General features: G+C 40.8%; 1 protein-coding gene across 3 annotated transcripts in view; it reads left to right on the forward strand.

The window, feature by feature from the left end:
- SGK1 (serum/glucocorticoid regulated kinase 1) overlaps positions 1-10926 on the forward strand; it is a 206093-nt gene extending 195167 nt beyond the window's left edge. The window contains exons 1-11 of one of the 3 annotated variants that reach the window (XM_075862512.1): positions 4374-4780; positions 6875-6950; positions 7264-7339; positions 7530-7718; positions 7873-8004; positions 8221-8333; positions 8572-8695; positions 8802-8897; positions 9001-9156; positions 9262-9351; positions 9878-10926. In XM_075862512.1, coding sequence (XP_075718627.1) covers positions 4747-4780; positions 6875-6950; positions 7264-7339; positions 7530-7718; positions 7873-8004; positions 8221-8333; positions 8572-8695; positions 8802-8897; positions 9001-9156; positions 9262-9351; positions 9878-10045 — 1254 coding nt within the window. In that variant the 5' untranslated portion in view covers positions 4374-4746 and the 3' untranslated portion in view covers positions 10046-10926. Of the gene's footprint in view, positions 1-4373; positions 4781-6620; positions 6760-6874; positions 6951-7263; positions 7340-7529; positions 7719-7872; positions 8005-8220; positions 8334-8571; positions 8696-8801; positions 8898-9000; positions 9157-9261; positions 9352-9877 lie in introns of those variants that run through there. The other 2 variants (XM_075862511.1, XM_075862510.1) reach the window with 2 other exon arrangements.
- The last annotated feature ends 6646 nt before the right edge of the window (positions 10927-17572 follow it).

Below are 17572 nucleotides of genomic sequence, written 5' to 3' on the forward strand. Positions count from 1 at the left end.
CAATGTCCAGGAATCTCTACAGTACTAAACACAACAGACTTTTTGGAAGAAGACGACAGCATCCACCCATGTGTAGAAATATATCAAAAGGGTATATTTTAAAAAGGGCATGCTTGAAAACGACCCCTGCGTGGGTTGAAACATTGCAGATTTTTTTTGTAATGCTGGAATAAATACCCTTTTGATGTTTTTCTACACCTAGGTGGATGCTGCCATCTTCCAAAAAGACCTAATTTCACATAAATATCCCTCTTTTTGTCCGGATAAATCGTTTTGAATAAACCCCTTGGCACCACACCCCAAACATTTTATGGTGCTGGTGCTATGTACTTAGGAACAAGCTCTGCAAATGTATGGCACAAGGATGGCATGGGCACAGGTGCTGTGCCTGCACCATCCACAGTGGGTGATAGCTGTATATTACAGCTGACGCTCTGCGGCAAAAAAAAATTATAAAAGTTTTTCAATACATTGTATGTACCCCAAAATCATGCCATTAAAAATACAACTCTTCCTGTAAAAAAATAAGCCCTTATATGTTACTTAAAAATTACAAAGTTGTGGCTCTCGGAACGTAGTGACGAAAAACGAAACAAATAGCTGTGTCCTCCAGGCCCAAAAAAGTACAGAATCTGTCTGTTTGGAATATATTAGAAAAAGTAAGGTCAATGAACCAATCCAAAGGCCAATAGCGAACAGTGAACGCTAGCACTAAAAAGAACCACTCAGTCGCTAGCTGGATTTCCAGCTGATGTAACACAGATTAAACAAAGTCCTTACAGTCAATCACCCCTGCTGAAAACAGCTATACACTGGATGAACTGTGTCAATGTGCAACAGCCAACATGAACTTGTCTTGAATATCAGCTAACGCTCTATTCACATCTGCATGCTGCCTTATTGTTTCAGGTAAAACCGCGGACACCCCCAAGGAAAGCCAACGGAACCCATTAAAGTCAATTGGTTCCGCCACCTGCCGGTGTTGTCTGTGGTGCAACGGAACCATCGCTTCTGGATTTCCCTTGTTCTGCTCCTCTGACGGAGCAGAACAACGCAAAGCAGCGACGCAGGTGTGAACCCGGCCTAAGACACATCTGAGACCATTTATAATAGAGGAGTAAATTAAAATATTACTATTAAAAAAATAGATGTCACAGATGATGTTTATACAGTTTTCAAGCAATGCCTCGTTTTATAAATATTTTAATGAATGCATTTGCCATCCATAGGCTATTATGGTATCCGTTTAACTTATACGCCATGAAAAGCTTTTGAAAAGACCGTGACATATAGGTTATACGTATTCCTGTGACAGTGGCATACATCACCCATAGGCTTCCATGTTAATTGCCGCTTTGCACCTGTACTTGCCGCTTGAAATCACGTATCGGCCCGCATGTTTAATAGCATTCTTAATAAGGGAAGTTAATTGCAATCATATATCGCTATATAGTATATACATATATGGACAGAAATATCAGGAGCTCCCCCAGGGTTGGACTCCCCAGGGAGAGTGATAGGTAATGCTTCTTCTGCCTGGGGACACTGGACATCTCTGTCCGTATATGGATGATACCGTCAATTTAGAAGTGTTTGGCAGTGACTTGTCTCCTTTTTCTGTTGGGATTTATGGGGACGATAGCTGTCGTGCCAACAGTTCTTTTATGTATACGGCCAGCTTTAGCATCCGCTGGTGGATCTAACCCTCCAGGCTGCTAACTGCAGAGCAGAGGGGAAAGCAAGTGCGGCCATCACCTCTGTGGGGATCATTGTAAACTTCCCATAGGTTTTCCCATGGAAGATCCCTTTGCCCCCTGCTCACAATCTATTGATTTCAAGACAACGGAGGTGGCATGCTTTACTAAAAATCAATAGAAGAATCGGAAACAGACCCAGATAGACATACTGTATCTTTGCAATACTTTGAAACCCCGTTTTCTTTTCTGTTTTAGCCGTTTTTTGTACATTTCTGTTTAGTGAGTGTCTACATTATCCATGTTACATACATAATACACATTAATCATAGTCAGCACAGATCAAGATTAATAGCACAATCGTTCCTGTTTTCTGCGCATATTGTCATATAAAGCACGGGTCAGCTGCCTGAGCTATGCGGTGGTGCAGGGTTCACTGAGTACAAGCTGATTTGTACAGTATAATCTTCCTGCAGTAACCGGAGGGCAGAAGTAGAAGCACGCAATGTCAATTACTAGACCTTTGGACTCTTTTTTACAAGAACAGCTCAGTAATGCCATCTATAGAAAAAACTATTTCATATATGTTCTTAGAAGTTGTCAAGGCTGAAGATCAAATGCCTTAAGAGTAAATAAAATGTTGGAAATGATATAGAGGAATGCGTCTAATGTCATTCAAATTCTTCTCACAACTAATTTCCATATCACTTGAAATAATTGTCAGAAAGTGATAAAGCGCTTTATAATAGTGACAGACTATTCACACAGTTTCGCCCCTGTTCACACGTTGAGGATTTGATGAGGATTAGGACGGATTCAGCACCTAAATCCTCATCAATTGCGCTGACATTCTGCATCCAATGAAGGTGAATGGAGTTTTTGTAACCCCCGTTCACAAGCTTCAGAGAAAATCCACTCCGAATAATAAATGCACAGTGGATTATAAAATTTGCAGCACGTTCAGTATTGGCGCAGATTTCACGCTGTATAGCCGCGCATTAGCTTCATTGAATGACAATAGGAATAATGCGCGTACGGATCCGCTGTGGCATCCGTGGCACAAATCTGACTTTCAGCCCTGAATTTCTGCTGCGGATTATCTGACATGTGAAAACATACATTATTGGGGTAGTTTCAATGTGACCAAAATCAGGAGTGGATCCGAAAAAAAGAACAGAACTTCATAGCTTTCCGTTATGCTTTTCTTTTAAGAGCCCCTCCTGAATGTTATATCACATGGCGCCTATTGTAGGGATGTAATAATCGCACTGTCCTCCACAGTTGGGGTTCCCCATTCTAGTAGTTCTCTAGTGTAGCTCCGTATACCCTGATAAGACATATGGGGAAGGGTTTGCCACTTTGGGAACCCCTGTGAAGTGCTTTCATGTTTCCTATTCTATATCACAACCTAAAATGGGACCCCTAAAATGAGCCAGGAAAAGTGCATTTTTTTAAACAGCGCCACACGCGACCTGGGTTGTAATACAATTCTCCACACGGCACCTAGTTGGGAGCAGTGTCAGAAAAATGGCGACTGAGATCAGTGGGGTACCAGTTTCTGTACCCCCACTTATCAGACATTATGGCATACTCTATGGATACTCTGCTGTCAATGTCCGAGGTGGGAGAATCCCGTTGAGTAGCTAAAACTTATATATATATATCTCATATTTATCTATCTATTTATATCTATCTATCTATCTATCTATCTATCTATCTATCTATCTATCTATCTATCTATCTATCTATCTATCTATCTATCTATCTATCTATCTATCTATCTATCTCTATCTATCTATCTATCTATCTATCTATCTATCTATCTATCTATCTATCTATCTATCTATCTATCTATCTATCTATCTATCTCATATCTATCATCTATCTATCTATCTATCTATCTATCTATCTATCTATCTATCTATCATCTATCTATCATCTATCTATCTATCTATCTATCTATCTATCATCTATCTATCTATCTATCTATCTATCTATCTATCTATCTATCTATCTATCTATCTATCTATCTATCTATCTGTCTATCTATCTATCTATCTATCTATCTATCTATCTATCTATCTCATATCTATCTCATATCTATCTATCTATCTCATATCTATCTATCTATCTATCTATCTATCTATCTATCTATCTATCTATCTATCTCATATCTATCTATCTATCTATCTATCTATCTATCTATCTATCTATCTATCTATCTATCTATCTATCTCATATCTATCTATCTATCTATCTATCTATCTATCTATCTATCTATCTATCTATCTATCTATCTATCTATCTATCTATCTATCTATCTATCTATCTATCTATCTTTGTAGTTTGTATTTGATTTTCCAGTGTATAATAGAAGTTCAGGACACATCTCAGGGGGGTAGTAGTGTGCTTGTGTTATTGGTCTTCATGTAGTCTTGTGTCTCTGTAGTTCATTCAGTTTTATTGATAGTGCCGAACTTTTAATAGCTGGGGTGACTGCATAGGATTCCACTGACAGGAAGGAAAAGAGAAAAAAGTGCAGAAAAGTGTATTTTTCCTGTGAGGAAATGCTTAGTAGGTGGCAGGGCTGAGCAGGGGGCGCCTGCTCCACCCTCTAGGTATCCGGTCGGGAGGAAAAACCAGTCTCAACAACTTGACTTTCATGAGATGACACGAGTGACTGTGACCGTCAGGCGCCACATGAGCTGCAGTGCTGTCTCCAGAGGACAAGACAGGCGACCCCTGAGCTCTTCCCTTTTCCACCCCCTCCTGCTGTGTCAGTTCCCTCATTACATCGGAGATCAGGAGCCGCTCAGTGTAGACACGGTCAGCTGGGGCTCCGGTGACTTTTGTACCCTGCTGTCATATGGACTGTGATGCTACAGTAGGCAGCCAATCTCTTCCAGTCCACTTATCTGCCCTCTGCTATAAAGTAGCAGGCTGCACTCCAGAGGCTCCTTTCCCCACTCTGTGGATCCGTTTCAGTGTTTTAGGGGAGGAGTAGAGAGATCGTGTGGATTATATGACTGTCACTTCATAGCTGCATTCCAACATGAGAACTAAGACAGAAAAGTCGCCTCTTAAAGGTAGGTTATTGCCTTCAGCTTCTTACCAGGGCATATAGCAGGATGGTTGGCATCTGGGTGACTTTGCCCTGGCTCTTGGCTACCCTGGACCTATAACGGTGTGCTGATATGATCAGGGTGACTACTCTATTGTTCCTGGTGAATAGTAAACAAGTAAAAGTTGGATTGTTGTCGTGCAGACCACGCTGGAAGTTAAATAACCTGTCCACCCAGCTGTGTGATGTGCTAATCCGATTATTGGATTAGCATTGTCTAGAAATTGTGAGCAACTCGGGGAGGAGATGGAGATTGATGGATCAGACAGACGTGATTAACACCTGGGGAGATTATAATCTGCATATTCAGGATCTGTTCTCACTTTATGCAAAAGTTTACTGTAGGAGAAACGTTAATGTATGGGGGATATAATCCGATAATCTCATTAATATTCCAGACAGATTACAGTAAATGTGTTTGATGAAATGACCAGCCCTAGTGATTCCCCTTTTCACTTGTTACAATAAAACAACAGTATCTGTATGTAGCGCTCCATTGAATTACACTCAGGAATGTAAAAATGTAAACGACACTTTGTCACAAACCTAAAGTATGAAAGTCAAAGCCACCCTGGAGTTTGTGTATATTTAAACCTACGACTCTCCGGCGCCCCCTAGTGGTCTGATCACGATATGTATGGAATTGGTTACTGTTATGAAGCTTTGCTATAGATGTAAATAAACGTGTCATGATATATAGTGATCTATATGGGTGCGACTTTCAGGTAAAGTCTTGTGCATTTTAACATTTTATGTAGATGTATGCCACATGAACAGTACAGTATGACATTTGTGCATGAATATATTACATTATATACATTTAGGTTGTAGATTTTGTCAGCTAGTTTGAGTGACTTTACACGTAGAGTCGCCTGAAGCGCAGGAATGGCAGCCCCCGGCGGTGGGTTCCCGCTCACGGCTATACACACTCCTCCTTTTGCAGGTTGTCGTGTGTGTGGAGGAGGTGTGAGTGGAGTATGAGTGGGCTGCGCTACCCGTATGATGCCATTACATGGGCTGCGCTACTCGTATGATGCCATTACCTCCCACCACTGCGTTGGAGGCAGCACCTGCTCTGTGGCATTGTGTGCATGGCATCTTCTATGTACTCAGCTGTGAGGGGAAAAAATGACGTACAATAACGTTACATATAGTGTATGCTCTGCTGCCATGTTACAGTGGCACGGAGGAAATCTACTAATGGAAATGCCCTTGCTATTTCTAGCTCTGCCTATTATTATAGACGCGGTGCCCACTAGAGTAATTTCCAGAGCCGGGTCCTCGGGGCGTTCAGGTGGGGGACGACGACGATGTGGCAGTCACGTTTTCATGTCATGGTGCCACATTTCTATTCAGTGAGGTGACTTTGCTTTTGATGCCACCATCACCTCATATTCACAGACATTTATTTGCACAGCCAGTATTATTTTGTACTTTAATACAATGAGCTATAGAAGGCAGAGAACTAGGTACTGAATTGAAAAACACTCCGTGCACTGCTTTTCATTGGCAGTGTGCAGGCAGCTGGTAGTGCCCTCTATCATGCCTAGAACAGGGCGAGAGGAGAACTGTACATTAAGTTCCAGCTCCTCTCTCGAGCACTCCCTGAGTCCCCTGCCCGTACTGACGTCAGTGACCGAGCGAGGGGCGGGGCTACATTTAGGCGCCGGCTGACTGACCCGGGCTGGATCAAGGCGCTTGGAACCTGTGCCAAGTTTCTTTCATTGTGTGCCTTAGCTCCACCCCCTAGCTCATCCCATATATAAAGCCCCGCTCTGCTGAAAGAGCTTCAGAAAGTGACAGACATCCTCAGAGATATATCCTTCTCGTGGATTTGCTCCTAAGGATTTAAAACCAGAGCAACTATGACAGTAAAGACTGAAAGCACACCGGCTAATACTTTAACTTATTCCAAAATGAGGGGCATGGTGGCAATACTCATCGGTGAGTGGAGGGGATTGCATTGCCCTGTACTGGATGGCTTTTCATATGGATAATATATACTGGATACGGATCATATGTGCGTTATACTGAGCCGATCTTTGTTTGTATCTTGCAGCTTTCATGAAACAGAGAAGAATGGGATTGAATGACTTTATTCAGAAGATCTCCACCAACTCCTACGCCTGCAAACAGTAAGTGTTTTATCATTATTCTCATATGCCACCAGTGTAGACTTCATAGGTCGTACTCATCTGCAGCTTGGTTAGGATTAGCCTTTTATTAGTGGACTAGTAAAGTCCAGAGCCTTGGTTAATATATTAGACTTAATATTATTAGAGATATTTAAATAAATTATACAGCGCATTAGTCTAATTAATACAAGATCATAAAAGTTTCCTTCAAGTATTGAAGGAACTGGTGCTGATGTACTGCTACTTCATTACATATCTGCCCTCTAGTGGTTAATGTCTGCTATTGTTAATTGCTGTATTTTTCCTTTTGCAGTCCTGAGGTTCAGTCCATCTTGAATATTTCGCAGCCCCAGGAGGCAGAACTACTGAATGGCAATTCCTCCCCACCGGTAAGTTCTTATAAAGGTTATTGATATCCCTAATGCTATTTTATAAATGTGATCGTGTTTTTTGCTTGTAAATGTCTTCTCCAATAATCCCCAGATTACCAGTTTATTATATAGCGGCTTTAAAAGCTAGTGATTGTGATCGGTTACAGCCTATGTTCACCTTCAGTGACCCACTTTTATCTTCTTCCAGCCCAGTCCATCTCAACAAATCAACCTTGGACCTTCATCCAATCCTCATGCCAAGCCATCGGACTTCCAGTTCTTGAAAATTATTGGGAAGGGTAGCTTCGGCAAAGTGCTTCTGGCAAGACACAAAGCTGATGAGAAATTCTATGCCGTTAAAGTCCTACAGAAAAAAGCAATCCTGAAGAAAAAAGAGGTAATTCTACGTTATAATAATTTGCAGTCCAAATGGTGACTCACTTATGGGCACAGGGGAAAGTATCTCAGCCAATCTTGAGACCTAGTGCGGGCATTGAGGGTTGAAGATTCCCAATACGCGGTTGGTAACTCCATCTTTTTTTCCATTTCAGGAGAAACACATAATGTCAGAGCGCAACGTGCTGTTGAAAAATGTGAAACACCCGTTTCTCGTTGGGCTCCACTTCTCTTTCCAGACAGCCAGCAGATTATACTTTATTCTGGACTACATCAATGGTGGAGAGGTAAGCACAAGCTCATTCTGCCCTTTCATCTACTTGGTTATGGGGGAAATCTAGCTAAGGGCTGGAAAGTTACCCTAGAAGGCTGCCAAGACGTGAGTTGTCATTGGTCAGCCCGTGACTTCCAGCTATTGTTTACGAGCTGTGTACGCCACTTGCGTATTGTGTTTTGTGCAGCGGCTTGGCTTGGTCTCATCTTTACCGCTATTTCTCCTGCAGCTATTCTACCATCTCCAGAGGGAACGCTGCTTCCTGGAACCACGAGCGCGGTTTTATGCGGCTGAGATAGCCAGCGCACTGGGATACTTGCATTCTCTGAATATTGTCTACAGGTAATACATTCATATCAAAATTAAAACCTTTCTTTATGGACTGGTTATGTTAATTATTTGATTAGAGAATTTACAGTCTTTTTTTTTTTTTTAATCCACTTTGATAGTCCGTATAATAAATTTATACCGGCGCTCAGACTGGTTGCTTAAAAATCAGGAATATGTAGTCCCCATTATTAGATGTCATGTTTCTGTATATTATAACAATACCTTATACATGTACATTTTTGTTTTGCAGAGACCTGAAGCCTGAGAATATATTACTGGATTCACAGGGTCACATTATACTTACTGACTTTGGACTTTGCAAGGAGAACATCGAGCCCAATGGCACCACCTCTACTTTCTGCGGTACTCCAGAGGTATGTTGTATTCGGAGTATTTCTTTAACTATTTTGTGCGCTGTTTGACGTTCTGCACCCAAAATTTGTGTAATATGTTACTTATTGGCTACTGTCTTCTTTACAGTACCTTGCACCAGAAGTTCTTCACAAACAGCCTTATGACAGGACCGTTGACTGGTGGTGCCTAGGAGCCGTTCTCTATGAGATGTTGTATGGCTTGGTAAGTAGATCACCTACTTCTAGTCTGATGAGTTTGGAACTGATGACATGTAAGATAATGGTGTTATTGATTTTCCATTAACATAAGTGCATTTTCTCCGCAGCCGCCTTTCTACAGCAGAAACACAGCTGAGATGTATGACAACATCCTGAACAAGCCACTACAGCTCAAACCAAACATAACCAATTCAGCCCGGAACCTTCTGGAGGGCCTTTTACAGAAGGATCGGACTAAGAGACTTGGTGCCAAGAATGACTTTGTAAGTCGATTCTAAATATAAATTCCCACACCCCCTTGACACTGGAACAGCTCACATGTCTAATTACTTTTGATTGGTCTAATCCAATTTCTCCTTTGCCGACAGATGGAGATTAAGAACCACATCTTTTTCTCTCCAATTAACTGGGATGATCTCATCAATAAGAAGATTACCCCTCCTTTTAACCCAAATGTGGTAAGTATCTGCTATTAAAGCAATGTCTTAGTCCTATTGCTTTTATTTTTATAGAGCGCTTCGTTTTTTTAGGTACTACACAAATATTGCAGTATTTTAAAGACACTCTAAAGTGTTCAGAATTTACCTGCGGATCCATAAGTCAATCACACACACGTTTTCACATGAGTGAAAAATTAACACTGTGGTTTGCAATTTGATATCAATTACATCTTGAGACTTTAAGAATAAAATGGGTTGCAATAATAGATAAATGCAACAACGTATGTGAATGTATTAGTAAGGCTTGGGAACGTACATTTCACGTGTGCATGGATTTGCATTACTGATCATGTGACATCGGTACTTTTGCCTGTCACTTTTTTTTATATAGTCAGAGTTCTGTAATAAATGGCCATTAGGTGGCAGCGTTCATTATCCCCTGATGTTTCTGGTAGTAAACACAGTATGAACTTTCCTATAGTGTGAAGCTTCATTTGCTTGTGTATGGTTCTAATCTCTTCTCGTTTCCATCATCGTTTTTCAGAGTGGCCCAAGTGATTTGCAACACTTTGATCCCGAATTCACCGAAGAACCCGTTCCAAATTCAATCGGCCAGTCACCCGACAGCATCCTCATAACGGCGAGCATTAAAGAGGCAGCAGACGCTTTTATGGGCTTCTCCTACGCCCCATCTATGGAATCTTTCCTTTGAGCAACAGTCTCATCATGTGGTCATTTTGAGTCACTTAGATTTTTTTTCTTTCCCTGACAAGAGAAAAAAGAAAAAAAGTTGCACGTCCTTCATGACAGCATCACAGCCTTAATTTCAACACCACCAGTTTTTCTGGAAGAACGCACAGTGGAGCTTAGTCAAAGGAGGAAGAAGTGACTTTAATAAGGGCATGGCTCTTGGTTATGAGGAGTCGGTGTCACGAGGCCTGGGTGAAGGTCCTGGACTTTGTGACAACAGACACCGGAACATGAGACGGAGCTATAAGAAGCATTGTTTGCTTTTTTTGCAATGTGCCTTTCTCAATTCAGAGATCCCGTGTAGCTTGAGAATTGTCCACATGAGATGGAAGTTCTTGGGTGGTGACTCTGGTTTTACAAGTGAACAATGGTATGAGTGTGACGCGTTTCACAGTACGACTGGTTTTTCACACGTTAATGTGACACTAATTCTGGGGCATTGTACTTTTTTTCTTCCATATGTGGAAGCTAAATTGAATGTAAATCTTGTTTTTGTCTAGATAGTACTAAGTAAATGTATTGCCATGGGCTTGCGATGACCATTGTTTTAAATGCTTGAGTTAAAGCATTTGCTGCTATTCAGATTTCTATTTTTAGAAACAGTTTTATGGACCAAAATGCCCCAAATTTAGTCGTTCGGAGCTGTAATACGTGGTTTTAATATACATTATTTATGTTTATTTTTTGACATTCCTGACCATCTTTGTGTATATTGTATATAGTCAAGAGCTGTATATTTAAACTGACAGAAAATATAATGCCAATGTACTGTAATTACTAAGAGAAAATGTTCCTTTTTTTGTGACCCAACCCAAGGGTTTGCAATAAAACTTTAAAAACAAACTGGTGTAAAGAATAAATAAATAAAGATATTCTGATATAAGAAAAGTAATCTAGCAATAAAGTGTTTGGTGCTAGCGTGAGTTCTATGAATATCGGTGAAGTGTTGAATCCACAGAAGACGAGCTCATCCTTACAATTTCCCTGTTACGATTTAATGAAGCGGATGGTTTCTGTGGATTTAGCACTTTTGTTACGCACCACAGTCCTATGTAAAGCCTTGCTACAAATACTAGTAACTGGAGTCGGTGATGTCATACCGTGGCTTTAATAGTAGGCCTAGATGACCTGCAGAGGGGGTGGGGAGGGGTTCGGGCTCAGGATGCCAGACATGGCCGACACTTGAAAGCTCATTGCATACGGCATGTGGCAGAGTAAAAACACTTTTTTTTTTTACAATTATTCAAGAAGTAAAACATGTATCGGAGATATGTTGCCACTGCTTTCCACCTATATCTAGCTAGTGGTTGGGGGTCAATACTAATGACAGACTTCTGTTAACCCGAGTCTAGGACATAGATAAGAAAATTCTTTAGATTACACAGACTATGGATTGTTTTATTTGCTGAACTAAAAATCTTTCTACACGTAGATCTGGAAATGGACCTCTAGTTAAACAGTTTTGTTTTTTTTTTCCAATCTCCACATGACACAACGTGGTTTTATGTATCCGGAAATAAATACATCTGGTAAATCCAATTCCTATTTAGTAGCAGGGCTGTGAGTAGAATTCATAGGGATCATAGCAAAATGAGACGAGCCCCCATCACCTAGTGGCTGGAAACTGAAGCGGCTACTTAAGTGGCAATAATTAAAGGGGTGGCTTATAGTACCGCATATAAGAGAGTCCACAAAGTCCACAAAAAGGAACCATGTTCTTGTACCTAAGTGGGTCACCTGAACCTCTTGCCCCGATGGAAATATGTCAATTAATGGAGTGGAGTTCACAGAAGACCCTGATATCTAGTTATATCGCTCTATCTGCTGACTCAATGAATAGACATATTGTCTGCAGTGTAAATATAAACAACAGTGACATCTGCAGGCTGTGTGAAGCTACTACACAACATACAATCCTATCTCTTCTATACAATCATTTATATAAGCAAGAAGGGGTAACAGTCTAAATACGGTTTCATTTAATAAAGTAAAACAAGATATATTTGGCTTTTTTTTTTAGCTGCATCAGTAAACTTCATTCCTATTTATGGTTTGTATTCATTATTGCTGCTATCTTTTACACCTATACATATAAAAGATTATTTACAGCTACTGAAATCATGTCCTCATTAATGATCATATCCAGATTAGGTTTGGTACTGAATTTAGAGGGAGGGCACTTCATTCCATGTAAACTGCAGGTGTTAGGATTGAGTTGGGAACAGTTTGGCAAAGAAACTAAATTGCTATTTTAGACATTCTGACTGCACAATGACCCATGTAATATGCAAATTGTTTTCCTGTGGTGAAAAATGGCCTGAGAATTCAGAACTGACCAGGGTGTCCCAGAATAGTGTCCGATTGCCTGGATAATAAGACCCGATTCATAAATAAAGGCATGTAAAGTGACCTTCTGAATAGATAAGCTATGTACATATCTCCACTTGAGGAGAAACCGGTACAGTAAAATTCCTTTAATCTGGTATTAACAGGAATGGACAGGTGCTGGATTATCATATATTTTGGATTTATGGACCGTCATAGAAAAGTATATGAAACTAAGCGGTGAGAATAAATTGAGAACCTTAAAGGGTAACTAAACGCTCATCAAACTTCTGACATGACAGTGACATGTCAGAAGTTTTGATTAATGGGGATCTGAGCACTAAGACCCCGACCAATCGCTAAAACGAAGCTGCAGTAGCGCTCGTTGTGAGCGCTGAGCCGCTTAGTTTCTGTTCGGCTTTTTCCGCAAAGCCGATCTAGCGGTGTACGGGCTCCATAGACTTTCCATTGAGTCAGTACACCGCTATATCGATTACTATAGCTTGTTGAACGTTTACACACACACACACACACACACACACACACACACACACACACACACACACACATACTTTACCTTTCGATTAAATTCAGATCTTTTTTCTTTTGTGTCCACTTCTGTGTTTGGCTAAAAAAAACTGCCCAAAAACATGTGTGTGATTCTGGCCTAAAGTTGGATTCTCAGGCAACAGATTTTGTTGCAGAAATTTCTTCAAATTAAAATCTCTTCCTTATATTGCCGCCAGATTATCAGACTTTCTGGATTATCAGATGTCGGGTTAAAGGAATTTCACTGTATGTAAAAGTCATTGAAATCTTTGGAAAATGACATGTGGGTGAAGATTGTTATTTCTCCCTCATTGTCCTGTCATCTATTTCGGCTGAAGAATATATTTGTGCAGAATGCTTCAGATGCTCCTTCAGCCACATGGTGACAGATGTGAAAAGGTCCATGTGCATATATAACTATGTGACCATAACTTTGCAGTCTAACAGCAGGATATTTATTGTCATTTTTTCTTTTAAATGTCTTGCCAACATTTGTGATCTTTACTTTGATCAATTTTGGGTAACTTTTTATTTCTGATTGATAAGAATGTAAAGTCATATTTGTTATTGATCTAATATTCTGTTTAAAATGACAACGTGTGGCCTGCTGTGAGTAGATCCATAGTTTACCCACTCACATTGAACCCTAAAATTATACTTTTTAATTAGACTTTAAGCATTGTTAGCAGGGTCTTTTGCTCACATTTAATGGTATTGAATGAGATTTTTTTTCTCCGATATTCTGTATTACTATTGTTTATTGTGCCCCTTATACTTGTATGCTGATTTATTGTGTATTTTTGACACAATATTAATAAAAGTATTCTACTTGCCCTGTTGCTCTTTTTTCATTATTTTAGAGTGACACCTTCAGGACAGTATAAGTACTGCGATAAAAGGGAAACCTTTAGACAAACATTATTTTTGGGTGGTTTTTTTTTCTGGCAAAAGGGAAAAAGGAGGTCAGCTGACCCAGGTAAATCCAAATGAATGGGACGTGGGATCCATGCACGGAGGCGTCTGGAGCAGGACGTATTCTTCGGATGCAAAACAAGTAGGTGATTCCAGCACTGAAATACAATCGATGCATATACAACTTTACATTTATTAATTCAACATTACAATTCCATGGCAGTTAGTCATGACAGGTCAGGAGATCTCCTGACCTGTCATGACTAACTGCCGAGGAATTTGAATATTGGATTAATAAAGGTAAAATTTTATGCACATCAATCATGTGGATTTCAGTGCTGGAATCACCTACTTGTTTTACTTTTTTTCTGTTACAGATTAAAGGCTTAATTTTTATTGCTCCACATAGTGTTTTGGGACTTTGCAAAGACATTTGACACTGTCCCTCACAGACGTCTAATGGGTAAATTAAGGACTATAGGTTTAGAAAATATAGTGTGTAATTGGATTGAGAATTGGCTCAAGGACCGTATCCAGAGAGTTGTGGTCAATGATTCCTACTCTGAATGGTCCCCGGTTATAAGTGGTGTACCCCAGGGTTCAGTGCTGGGACCACTATTATTCAACTTATTTATTAATGATATAGAGGATGGGATTAATAGCACTATTTCTATTTTTGCAGGTGACACTAAGCTATGTAGTATGTTCAGTCTATGGAAGATGTTCATGAATTACAAGCTGATTTGGACACACTGAGTGTTTGGACATCCACTTGGTATATGAGGTTTAATGCAGATAAATGTAAAGTTATGCATCTGGGTACCAACACTCTGCATGCATCATATGTCCTAGGGGGAGCTACACTGGGGGAGTCACTTGTTGAGAAGGATCTGGGTGTACTTGTAGATCATAGACTAAATAACATCATGCAATGTCAATCAGCTGCTTCGAAGGCCAGCAGGATATTGTCGTGTATTAAAAGAGGCATGGACTCGCGGGACAGAGATGTAATATTGCCACTTTACAACGCATTAGTGTCACGGCGCGGGGTGTGGACCCACTGGGCCGTACCGCGTAGCGGAATAGCTGCTGGCCAAACCGGTACAATACAAAGTCTATAGTCTAGGAAGGGTACCTGAGGCAATGTAGACAGTAGCGATGATTCAGGCTGAAGATAAGGCTCCAGCAGTAAACAGACAACGGGTGGGATATGACGCAGTAGAGGCAGCGGAAGACACAACTCGACTTCAACTCTAGATGGCACAGAGGCACGGTAGCACGCGATACAGGGTACAGGCAGCAGGAACGGGTAACACTGGGAACTGGAAAACACTAGGAGACCATTTGCAAGACAAACTTTAGGTACACAACAACGCTCAGGTGAAGATCAAGAGGGCAGAGCCCTTTTTATAGTCCAGCAGCATTCTGGACTGATTGCAGACTTCCTGCAATTATGCGCACACTGGCCCTTTAAGGCCGTGCACGCGCAGGCGTGCGCGCCCTGCGGCAGACAGTCACATAACCAGGAAGTGATTGCCAGCGTCTCTCAGGAGGGAGATGCCGCCAAGCACTAACACGTCCGTGGCCGCGGCCGTCAGAGGGTAAGTTAGAACGACGGGCCGCGGCCATAGACTTTACAATTAGTGAGGCCTCATCTAGAATATGCAGTTCAGTTCTGGGCTCCAGTTCATAGAAAGGATGCCCTGGAGTTAGAAAATATACAAAGAAGAGCAACGAAGCTAATAAGGGGCATGGAGAATCTAAGTTATGAGGAAAGATTAAAATAATTAAACCTATTTAGCCTTGAGAAAAGACGACTAAGGGGGGACATGATTAACTTATATAAATATATTAATGGCACATACAAAAAATATGGTGAAATCCTGTTCCATGTAAAACCCCCTAAAAAAACAAGGGGGCACTCCCTCCGTCTGGAGAAAAAAGGTTCAACCTGCAGAGGCGACAAGGCTTCTTTACAGTGAGAACTGTGAATCTATGGAATAGTCTACCGCAGGAGCTGGTCACAGCAGGGACAGTAGATGGCTTTAAAAAAGGGTTAGATAATTTCCTAGAACAAAAAAATATCATCTCCTATGTCAATGTGTAAAATTTTTGTTTTATCCCTTCCCCTTTTCCTATCCCTTGGTTGAACTTGATGGACATGTGTCTTTTTCAACCGTACTAACTATGTAACAAATAAAATAAAAGTTTTAGAAACTTTGCAAATAGTCCTGATTAAAAATCTTGTACTGTTTTGTGTATACAGCAGACTTCGCTTTCCTATACAGTTACAAAATAAAGTATACTGTTGTATATCTGCTCGGTGGATGCAAAAATGACACACTTTTGGCATCCATCATGCCTATAGAGCCCTATGGATATGCTGCACATAGACATCGGGAGTTTTCCTGACGTATACGCTGAACATACACCGCCTAATACATGACTAAAAGAACGGCCTGCCCACAGGGTTTGTTTGTAGTCTGTAACCAAGGAGACACATAGGTCTGCAAAATGGCTGTAGGCACATAATAGTAGGACAGTTTTACTCAGGTCTACTTGTAAAGTTGCTTATATTTTATTTATTTTAGATGCATTGGAGCATTAAATGGTTGCAAAGTTAAACCTATCCTTTAAAGAGATTGTCTCACAAAGACAAGCCCTTTCTAAAAAGAAGCCAGTGAGGCGATCAGTTGATTTCTGCGGGTTCGGCTTCTCTAACTATCGGTGATCAGCTGCTATTTCCGGGGCTACGCGTTTAGACATACTTTCACAGGGGAACTGTAGCATTACTTACGAGACATTCAAATGAATGGCTACCCATTTATTACATGAATGTGATGAGTCTGCCAGAGCGCATAGAGGGGGATCCCGACTCCCATCTTTGACAATGGACTGGGGTTGTCATTAAGGCTCTGTTAATGAATGCTTCCCTCTCTCTCTTGGGCCAAGAACCCATTCTCCTTTTGATCAAAGAAGATATACAGGAGAACAGATCTCCAGAACATAATGCGCAAAGGGACATTTTTTTATTGAAATAAGTGCACTAAGTTCTCACTCTTGGCAATGTTCACTATGTAGCTCTTTGGTTCAGATATTGTAGAACCTTAGTTAATACAGGAACTTCTGGATTTGTTAAAGGGTAACTAAACTTTCAGAAAACTTATGACATGTCATAGTGACATGTCAGAAGTTTTGATCGGCGGCGGTCTGAGCACAGAGACCCCCACCGATTGCTAGAACGAAGTGGCAAATAGGTGTACGGACTCAATACAAAGTCTATGGACCCGTACACCGTTAAATCGGCTTTCCAAACACGCCTGAGTTGCCATAGTGAATTTTCAGACGTTTTGGTTGGTGGGGGTCCGAGCACTGAGACCCGAACTTATTGCTAAAACGAAGCGGTAGAAGTGCTCGGGTGAGCGCTGTGCTGCTTCGTTTCTGAACGGCTTTTCTTAGAAAGCTAACCGGTTGGTGTACAGACTCGTAGACTTTCTATTCAGCCCGTCCACCTCTCCAAGGAATGCCGTTCACCTGAGTGCTTCTGCTGCTTTCTTCTAGCAATCGGTGGGGGTCTCAGTACTCAGATCCCCACCGATTAAAACTTCTGACATGTCACAATGACATGTCAGAAGTTTTCTGAAAGTTTAGTTACTCTTTAATATTGTTTCATGTGAACATTACTCATACTTAGACACTCTCA

The sequence above is a fragment of the Rhinoderma darwinii genome, chromosome 4 (assembly GCF_050947455.1).
Source record: "Rhinoderma darwinii isolate aRhiDar2 chromosome 4, aRhiDar2.hap1, whole genome shotgun sequence".
NCBI classification, from domain to species: domain Eukaryota; kingdom Metazoa; phylum Chordata; class Amphibia; order Anura; family Rhinodermatidae; genus Rhinoderma; species Rhinoderma darwinii.